Consider the following 10,686-nt stretch of genomic DNA (forward strand, 5'->3'; position numbering starts at 1 on the left):
ACCAGAGAAAGTGCCCGGCATGCCAGACATTTGGGGCACATATTACTATTTGTTAGCTCGGTGCCACCAGGAAGATGTTTGGGCGACAACCTCTTGCCAGTCAGACCTGATGTCCAGTTAGTCTTCTCCATAGTTGATTAGTGGCCACAGTGGAGAACTGATTCATGACTGGAGAATTGTGTAGCTGGAGACGTCCTGTTTGTCTGCAGCCGGCTGGTTACGTGGACACAATAGAAGTTTAGCTTTTAGTTAATAAACAAGGAGTAGATGTTTTTTTCTATTTAAAGCCTCATGGATCTTTTCTCCACATTAATCATTTTAATTACGCAGATGCAGCTAAGTTTTAAAGGTGTAATTCTGTCCCGTCTTCCCGACCCCCTGCTGTGCCTCCGGAACATTGGTAGAGGTACAGCGTGGCGATATATCTTTGCTCATTTTTCCTCTCAGTAATTAGAGGTGTGCAATGAACACGTGGGAAGATTGCTTACTGATATAAGTGGTAATGTGTGTGGCGGCACAGCACTGAAAATGTAATTGTCCTAATAACCTTCAGTAGAGAGGTGCGCAATTTGATTTTCCAGTAAGCAGGCAACAGAACTCTGGGAATAGAATTTAGTCAGAGCCGTATAAATTTGTAGAGGGGGAGAACAGGCTCCGTTGGACCAAATGATACATTCGTTGGTTAAAGATGGCAATTCAATTTGTTCATCACGCCCAATCTCCGGTCTGGCCAAATAATTTAAGATGCGGGGCTATTGGATAATTTAGAAATACCTTGGGTACGCGCGCTCCTACTACCCGCCGTGTTCAATTAAAAAAATAGTGGTCACGGGGAAAACCCTGCGCCGCGTAAATAAAAGATAAATAATAAATAAAATTCTTCACTTACCTGGCCGGGGGTCTCCGGTGGTCTTCCTCTCTCTCTTCTTACTGGAGAGGGGGCTGCTGGGAGATGTAGTTCTCCCAGCGCCCATTCCGGGGGGGCCACACATACACCGGGGGTCACACACACACACACTCACTCATGCACACACAGTCACTCATACACACTTACAAGCACCACACACACTACATACTTACCGCTGCAGCAGAAGAGCTGGCTCCCGACGCTGGATGTAGAATACAGCACTTTGGAAGGTAAGTAATTAGGCTAATTGGAAACTTCCAATTGCTAAGGGGGGGTGCCCGAGCAAGTCCCACTGATTTTTCCTAAAAATAACGATGTTAGGAAAAATCACGCTTGCTGTGGAGGGAGGTGTGTGAAAAAAACTGATCCATGTTTACGCTGAAGACGTCTGGAAAATCCAACAGTGATTGATCACATTCTAATTTTTTTAGCTCTAGCTGATGGAGACGGCCGAGAGACCAGAGGATCTGAATCTACCCAAAGCCGTCATTACGCGCATCATTAAGGAAGCTGTGAGAATTCTCATTGGTATTTTAGTACTATGTAGTGTGGACTACGGTCTGATTTAGAAGTAGACGCAGTGGCGATGACAGACGCAAACGTCCAATGCTTTTAGTCTGCACACGTGCCCGTGCAGCACAGTGCATAAGTCCCAATGGTTGCCATCGGGAGTCGCAGAACAAATTCATATGCAGAGAGAGACAAATTCAGGGGTGCTCCATGGAGCTAACGGGGGTGGCTAGCCAGATTCTGGCATGCCGCCTCCAGCAACCGTCTTTTGTCGCACTGGCACCGGCGGCCATTTTCTGACTCCTAATTGTCACTTCCACAGGGCTGGTGCAATGTCCAATGGCGCATCTTTTTACGCACACCAACGGATTAGCGCACCAGCGCAACCAGTGGGCGTCTTGGTGGCTGCAGCATTAGCATATAGGGCCGTATTCAATTAGTGTCGCCTCCACGAAAAAATTCAGCCTACCCGACTTTCTCACCTACATCACGTGTTTTGGATGCGAAAACTTATCGTGTACATCCCCACTTTTCGCCCTACTCAATTACTAACCAAGCGAAAACAGCAAGCGGCGAATGCAGAACAGGCGGAAAATACTGTCAGAATCTGGTAAATCAGTCTGAAGCACTAACATTGGGGATCAATGTAGAGGTATTCCAAGTTGTTTAACTTCCTTGTTATTAGCGTCATTGTAAAAGTGGTGAAGAATGGCATTAAGCCATATTTTTTGGTGAAAATAAGTAGTCCTGTCAAATTTTGGGTACATTAAAATGGGTGTTAGCATATGTTAAAGTTTCTAAAGTGAAGTTTTTAAAAAACGTGAATATGCCCCTGTTGCATGCACCTGCAATCTTAAAACGTTCACTAGTTTTTACGCTTGTCCTCCCACTTTTAACTTTTTCACCCCCAGATTGAAACTACTTTTTTAGGGGTGTTCAGTTTTTTTTTTTTTTTACAGTTGTCCTGTGGGGGCTGTCCCATGGATACTGAGTTGTTTCCCGATGTTTGCACCCCAAAATAAAGATTTTGCACTTATTTTCACCTGCTATTCATAGGCATATATTTTTCGCTATTGCATTACATTGCATTGACTTTCCGTGTACGCGAAAACGACCTGGAATTGAATACAGCGATACTTTGAAAACAGGTGAAAAGTCCAAATTGCCCAAAAACTTTTCGCCAAATGGCACTTTTTGCATCTAATTGAATATGGCCGATAGTCGCAGTCATGCTGTGCACCTCTAAATCACCATCATCATCATGACACTTCATAGAGAAAACTGCTTTATGTTTCATCTAGATAAATATAAGTATAGATAGTAAAAGGTACCAAACGCGGAGCATCATATCTGGGGGTGTTTAAAGTGAATATGGAACCCTTGTAGTGCGACACTGGGCCTTACACAATGTATGACACATTGTAAGTAGCCGGTAAATGCACTTTAATAAACAATCTGATCCTTGTCATAATAGGCAGGTACTGTAGCTGGTACATGTGGCCCTTCAGCTGAAATAATTGCCCACTCCTGGGCTAAGGCTAATGGTGTATTTTCCTGGGCCACTGTCAGCTCCCAGTCTGCCCCCGGCCTCGAACAGTCAGTGTCTCCTCAGCAGGCATCTTGTGCACAACGTTGCATGGATCCGGGTGTCAAGCTGCTGATGCTGTAGAAAACAGAGATCATTCCGGCATCTTTTTAGAAAAGGTGCCACAGGTGTATGGTGATTGGCAAACCCGCCTCTGTACACGAGGTGGGCACAGTTTGATCATGAATGCAGGCCCCTGACTTGCACACTGTCTATAGGTGGACTGAATAAAGTGCCGGAAGCAGTGGGAATACAGTCTGTGATTAGGGCAGGCCTTAGGGTGGCTGTAGTACTGTCGGCAGCCTGTAGGTGGTGTAGGCGCATAAAATGCTGTGTGTTCCCAGGAACCGATAGTTGATACAGGTGCAGGTAGGATGCCAGCGGATATACAGTAGGTGCAAATGCAGGGCAACCCTGTTGGTAGAATGTGGACTGAAGCAGATACATACTGACAAAGCAGGCAGCTGGAGTCTGGTACCTTGCAGGACACACACACACTGTGAGTACAAGATGCTCACATGTAAATGCTGGATGCTGATGGTAGCCAGCTGCAGAGTGCACCTGAATGCAGAGATGTGTAGGCAGAAGCACTAGGCGAGAGCACTTGAAAACTGCAGATGATGGGCACAGAATACAATGGTAATTGCAGGTGACAGGAGCTGGGAGCCGCTGTTGCCAGGAGCCAGGACACTGATCTCAGGGAGGAGTGTTGTTCTGGTAATGAACATGCCAGTAACGGAGGTTTAAATAGGGCGCTCCCAGAGCCTATTAGTTAGACAGGTCATGTGAGCATGACTGCAGGAATCTGGTAGGCTGATGTAGTCACATTAATCCAAGATGGCGGCGAACATGCTCCGCTGTCGCGGGTACTACCAGATGGGTTTTGTTAGGCTCACCAGAAGGAGCATGGATGGTGATGATGATATGTCTCCACTGGACCCGCTAATGGGGGCTAAGATCCCGACGCGCGACGAGCACAATGAGGGCCGCCGCCAGTGTCTTATATGGCATCTCCCTTCCTCGCTCTCTTTGCTGGTGTGCGAGAGGCCTCATCACCAGTGATCCTCTGCCTCCTTCTTCCTATAATACACAAGTATCAATTAGAGACATAGCAAGTGCATTGTGCAAGGTGATCTCCCTCTGGTTACTGACAGTTATCGGGTCCATCACAGGACTTTGTCACAGCTCAGCACATATAAGGTGATATATTACAGGATATGTTACATATAATCATGTATTTAGGCCACTGGTGTCTGACTGTGAGGGTTGCACACACCCAGCATTTTCTATGTGTAACGTTATAATGTGACGTTACGCTGTGACGGGCCTATGTGAAATGGGCCTATGCCCCCTGCCCCCAAACCGCCACTCACCAAACGTCAGTGGTGTGATCTGTACAATGTGGCTCCTGTCCTGATTGGGGTCTATGTGCATTATTTGGATTTCCTTCCCCCGGGCAATGTATCAGGATATTGCGGCATATATTCACAATTAGGTGAGTACAGAGAGAGAACTCGGTGGTCTGAGCCCCAGAAGAGTCATTATGTTTCTTACCTTGGCGATGGGGCTCCCTCACTTTGCGGATTTCTCCCCCGCACAGCTGTTCATGCACTGACCACCATCTTGCCCTAGTAAATGGCGGCCGGTTATTCATCCGCTTTAAGTATAGTCGGCATTGCATGCACTGCCACCAGTGTTTCCTCAGTGCCTCCTCTTCTGCGTAGAAGTCATGGTAGATCTAATCACATAGTAGAAATAAAACAAATTATAGATACAAATGGTGACAGCATTTCACTGATTGCATGAAAACTCTCTAAAGTCTCCTGTCCTGTACATAATTACATATATGATAGGGATACGCAGAATAATACAGAATAGCATTATGCAGTGTAACATTAGAATGGACAAATTAACTCCTATTGGGGTATATAACCTTATGGTAACGTGTGTGCCAGGCCTAAGGGAGTGCAACATATGTGACTATATAAGCCCACTAGTCACCAGGACTCCTACCAATGTCTCACCACATATAGCTGGCTGGTATGTAACCTTATGGTACCGTGTGTGCCAGGCCTAAGGGTCACCAGGACTTCTGCCAATGTCTCACCACATATAGCTGGCTGGTATGTAACCTGGTAACGAGTGTGCCAGGCCTAAGGGTCACCAGGACTCCTGCCAATGTCTCACCACATACAGCTGGCTGGTATGTAACCTTCTGGTAACGTGTGTGCCAGGCCTAAGGGTCACCAGGACTCCTGCCTGTCACGACCCTGTCTAGTTGTCACCTTTTTGCCTTGAGACTTACCCCTGTCAGCTTCCCCATGGATCTGTGTGTGTAATTTGCCTGGAGGATTTGCTCTGATTATTGCACCTGGTCTCTCCTCTGTCTGTGAGCACTGCTAGCCCTGATTGGAATCACAGGTGTGGTTCTCATTCTCAGAGCTGCAGAGATGAATACTCCCTCTGCATGTTGTGCCTTCCACCACTCAGAATGCTACCAGACCACCTGTCCGTATCCACCAATTGCTGCCAGACCCATGGTATATATATCCTCTCCTGATGGCATTCTGGGCCTGAACATCTCGTCTTCCCGTGGTGTATGGGTCATGCTGTTCCTGCATTCAAGTATATCCCTGAAAGCTGCTACAGCAATCCCTGGCGCTATCCAGAAAACCTGTTTCAGCTGTACCTGGCAATCCAGTAAATCTGCTGGCAGCAACCCCCGGTGCTTCCAGAAAACCTGTTACAGCCAAACCTGGCAATCCAGAAAGCCTGCTGACAGCAACCTCTGGTGCATCCCGAAAACCTGCTACAGTAATACCTGGCATCCAGACGTCCTGTTACAGCATACCTGGCCTGTGCTCTCCTGTTAGTCCTACTCCTGGTTGGTCCCTGGCACTCTGTAAACCTGCATCATGTCACCCTGCCTTGCTTCCTGCTGTGGATCAACTCCTGCCCCTTTTACCTACCTACTCCCCTCCCTGAAACTAAAATTCCCAAACCTACCCAATCGTTCCTGAAACCTGTTATTTCCAATTATCCTGTCCAGCCTGCAAATTCCCAAACCTACCCAATCCTTCCTGAAACCTGTTATTTCCAATTATCCTGTCCAGCCTGCAAATCCCCAAACCTACCCATTCCTTCCTGAAACCTGTTATTCCCTATTATCCAATCCAGCCTGCACCTGAGTTCTAGCCTTTGTCATAGTAATTCCAGATTACCCTGTTTAGCCTCGTCTCAGCATTACCTGACTTCCCTTCAGCCATTGTTACATTCCAGTCCTGAGTCAAGTTCCAAGCTCATCAGTTCAGTCCGCGTTGTTCCAGTCCAGAGTCAAGTTCTCAGTTCTTCAGTTCAATTCAACAAGTCTTCCTGCCGGTGCCAGTCCGTTCCCTCCCGTTCCTGTTATTTTTAACATCAAAGGCAGTTTTCACTGCTACCCAAGTCTTGTAAATAGAGCTATTTATATTCTCTGTGATTCCAGTCATGCCGGCCTCCGTTGAGACCCGATCACCACCTGAGACGGGTAACTCCCAGGCACCAATCATGACGCTGCCAATGTCTCACCACATATAGCTGGCTGGTATGTAACCTTATGGTAATGTGTGTGCCAGGCCTGAGGGTCACCAGGACTCCTGCCAATGTCTCACCACATATAGCTGGCTGGTATGTACCCTTATGGTAACGTGTGTGCCAGGACTCCTGCCAATTTCTCACCACATATAGCTGGCTGGTATGTAACCTTATGGTAATGTGTGTGCCAGGCCTAAGGGTCACCAGGACTCCTGCCAATTCACCACATACAGCTGGCTGGTATATACAGTAGCCTCCCCTCTCCTCCAACATGCATGGACCCTTAATGACCGACTATGTACTTACAGTTATGTTAGCACCAGTCAGGCTGTTTATACGCTTCATCTCTTTCACAAACTCCTCCCCATGATGAGACGAGTCCCTTATTTGGGACACATACAGGAAGGCATGGATCATCTCGTGCAATAAGCTCTGCAATACACCAAATAATGGGCCTGTTATAGTAAGAATGACAGACATTACACACGCTTTGTTTGTTAAAAAACGATTGAGGTTTATGTTTCCAGATGTGAGTTACACCAGATCGAAAGAGACAAACACTGTACTATGTACTATTACATAATTTGTGAAAACTTTCACTTGTTACATACAATTTTGTATATTTTGAAAAATGTCCCCTCTTCTCCCCATTATCTAATTCCAATACTTCATTAGTTTCTTTGACCCCCTGTGCATGGTAAGGCATATGTCCCCCCATGTCCCATCCACACCTCCCTCCATGGGCATGGAGGGAGGTGTGGATGGGACATCGGGGACATATGGGGAGGTCAGAGGGTCATCACATCATAATTTATATGAAATGATGGGATCCCTAAATAATTATTCCCTCTGAAAACACAACCTATAGTACCTCTACTAGTTTCCTCCTGGGCAGCTGCTTCAGGATGGGTTTGCTCAGCCTAATGCAGCAGATGCCCCCAAACTGCTTTCCCTGGCGGCAGTATCCGGCCTTTCTGGGGAGAAAACGCCAATCGCACATGAGTAACATCCATGGTCTGATGCAATTACATACGAGAAGGTAAGAGATGACAATTGAGAGAAGACGCTAACATTAGTGGCTATATAAATATAGTTATACGAACCCCACATAGATGGGACCAGCAGTGACTCATACCCTCTTGGATGAGGGGGGCTGTTGCTGCCTGTGCTCCCATAAACTGTACTGCAGGAGGAGAGGAGAAGGCAGTAGTTCTGCCCAGCCAGATCCCGACGCCTGCTCAATGGAGCTGGTAGGCGCCAGGAGCGGCACATGCGCAAAATGATGGCTTCTAGGGACTGTATCAGCTGCAGCTCCTAGAAGCCATGTTGGGCTGACTGAAGGGCACCCACTGGAAGCACACACTCTGCTAATCACAGCCTGCACTGGCAGCCCCAGGGGGTTAAAAACACCTCCCCCTGAGACTGCCTATCCTGTGTGTGATTGGCAGATAGCTCTTCCAATGGGAAGCCACTGCCAGTCACAGTGTGGCCAGTGCAGTCACGTCAACTGGCTCACTGAGGTACTGTAGTGGATTTTACTGGGGGAGTTGTGGTAAAATCCGCCACTGTATGTGACTGACTTCAGCCCAAAGTTGGGAAAAGCAGAAGCACTTGTTTTGGTTCTCCTGAAAATTAAAAATGCTAAATTTGTTTCTGCCATATGAAAAGTGTTGTCATGGGGCCCGGGGCCCCTAGACCCATTAATAACTCAAAGGCAACACACTGACAGCCGGAAACCTCTGCAGAACTGCGCTGTGCCTCTTCATCCCTCATCCTCACTGTCACAGGCTGGAGAAAAATCTGCTCACCCAGAAGTCACATAGACCCCGAGTATACAGTATAGCGCGTGACACTTATTTATCTTACATGAAACCCCCACTGATCAGTAACTTATTATGTAGGTTGGAGGGCCGCACATACATGTATAAATATGTCCATCACTGCCCTATATGTGTAATGTGTACCAGGCAGCCACTTACAGATATATAAATAGGAATATATTATAATAAACTAATCTGATAGTATCCACACTCACAGCTTCAGCCTAGAGCTCCACGCCACGGGTACATCAGCCAACTTCCCTCCGAAGAAAGCGTCATTGAACTCAGCAAATAGTTCCTGGATGTCGGGGTTGGGATCTATCGACTCCCAAGCCTCATCCACTATCGATAAAGACTCACTAAAACCTCCATTCTCCTCAGTGTAGTCCTGCGCATTCAGTCCATCATCGGCCTCCATCTTCCTCCCTTGCCTAGAACTGATGGCTCAGTAACTGTCAGGTGCTTTGCATATAAGCCACAGCGCACGTGTCACAATGACTGGGTTTATGATGCTTGTGCGGGTCACAATGGCCGGATGCATGGTGCTTGGGATGTTACTAATACCCATCCATCCATCCATCTCTCCCTCCAGGTATTACATCATTCCATAAACAGATTTAAACTTACACTAGTGTTTCTTTAAGCATAATTATCAAAAATAATAGCAAGGTTTGAGGCAGAATATCGTCCTTTGTCAAGAATGCTCATAGAAGTCCGTAGGCTTCAGTAGCCAACCAACTCCATCTAATAGAAACCTATGGGGCTGCTGCGGTGTATATACAGTATATGTTAGACAGTATAATAGCCCCGCCCCCACCTGAGAGCTCTCAGTGACTGTTATGGTGCGTACACACTGGGCGATAAAGTGAACGACTGAATGATAACGATATCGTTATCGTTCAGTCGTCCACTTTATCGTCCATTTTTAAACCCAAAAAGATGAACGATGACGACGACGCGCGTTCCCGCGGGTCGTTCGTCATCATCGTTCATCGGGCTGACATGCAGGCCAACCTGACGATGTCAGGGAATGGGGGAGAGAGCCCGGCGCTGAACGATATCGTTAATGATATCGTTCAGCGGCTGTGCTCAATGTCATGAACGACATTGAGCACAGCCTGCCGGGGACAACCCTACACGATATCGCTCAGGGAGCATATCGTGTAGTGTGTACCCACCATTAGACTGACATACAGTGAGGCCCCGCCCCCACCCCAGAGCTCTCAGTGACTGCTAAACTGACTGTAACCAGTGTGTTAAATAGTTAATTTCTACATAGGCATATAAGTAACAAACACATATACCCCTTGCTAGGCCTCTTTGAGGTTTGAAAAGAGATTGTACTATAGTTGCAGTCTATGGACAGAATTGTTAGATATAACCTTTTGGGGTCAAATAAGCCATAATTTGAGGGGCATAGCTCTACCTGCCATTTCTACTACTAGAAGTATAATGAGCCATTCATAGCCTACATGTTCTTATCAGTAGCAGCTACATTCCATTGGAATGACCATCGTAAGCTGTGTAGAGATGCTAAGCATTATGGGTAACTGTTAGTGATGTCCATACTCTACACACAAAGGAGCTTTGAAACAGTTCATCTCCATACAGAGTAGGATACGTCATTACTGTATGTCTTTGTCTGGTAGTATATATCTTACTGCTTACAGAGCATGTGCAAGAGAGATAAGTTTGGTCAATGCTATGCTGGACCAATGAGTGCTTGATACCTAGCACTGTATGTAATTAATATGGGCTTAATATCCGGAAAGCCAACACCCCAGACTAGGGTATATAAATCAGAGGTACACAAAGGACCCTTTAGTTCGTGCAAGGACCTGAGTGACTCTGCAGTATATGGTGCCTGCAATTTATATTAATTATCTGGGCGTGTAAAACGATGGGCTCCCCAGAGAGAAGATTAGATGAAGTACATCTTATGTTGGAGATGGTGAATTACCGGTGTCATCTGAATACATAGACAAAAGTTGAGTATACTGTATACTTTGGATGTTGTTTGTTTATTGTTTGTTTGTTACTTGTAAATAAAGTGTGTTCATTTGTACATCACTCATATTGGTCACACATGTGTTTACTGTTTCATTTTGATCAGAATGAAACCCACCGTTATGCACTGACATACAGTGAGCCCCCCCCCCCCGAGCTCTCAGCAACTGCTAGACTGACATACACTGAGGCCTCGCCCCCATCTCAGAGATCTCAGTGACTGCTAGACTGACATACAGTGTGGCCCCACCCCCTCACAAACACATCCAGTAGCACTGCCTGGA

General features: G+C 46.6%; 1 protein-coding gene across 1 annotated transcript; it reads right to left on the reverse strand.

Moving 5' to 3' along the window:
- Positions 1–3,257: 3,257 nt before the first annotated feature.
- Positions 3,258–8,813, reverse strand: LOC148475052 (DNA-dependent metalloprotease SPRTN-like). The gene is made up of 5 exons (XM_088457762.1): positions 8,611–8,813; positions 7,447–7,549; positions 6,882–7,007; positions 4,557–4,740; positions 3,258–4,082 (listed from the first exon to the last, which is right to left on the reverse strand). Exons 1-5 carry the CDS (start codon positions 8,811–8,813, stop codon positions 4,003–4,005), a joined length of 696 nt encoding a protein of 231 aa, XP_088313888.1. The 3' UTR covers positions 3,258–4,002.
- Between the last annotated feature and the right edge of the window lie 1,873 nt (positions 8,814–10,686).

This window comes from Taudactylus pleione, unplaced genomic scaffold, assembly GCF_031769625.1.
Source record: "Taudactylus pleione unplaced genomic scaffold, aTauple2 ptg000783l, whole genome shotgun sequence".
NCBI classification, from domain to species: Eukaryota; Metazoa; Chordata; class Amphibia; order Anura; family Myobatrachidae; genus Taudactylus; species Taudactylus pleione.

Excerpts from the sequence above, each read along its gene's own strand:
- LOC148475052 (XM_088457762.1), bottom strand. The coding sequence starts at position 8,813 with ATGGAGGCCGATGATGGACTGAATGCGCAGGACTACACTGAGGAGAAT. Across the intron at positions 7,008-7,446 it reads CCAGGAGGAAACTAGTAGAG|AGCTTATTGCACGAGATGAT; the intron begins GTACTATAGGTT and ends GGTGTATTGCAG. Across the intron at positions 4,083-4,556 it reads GAGGGAGCCCCATCGCCAAG|GAAGAAGGAGGCAGAGGATC; the intron begins GTAAGAAACATA and ends TGTGTATTATAG.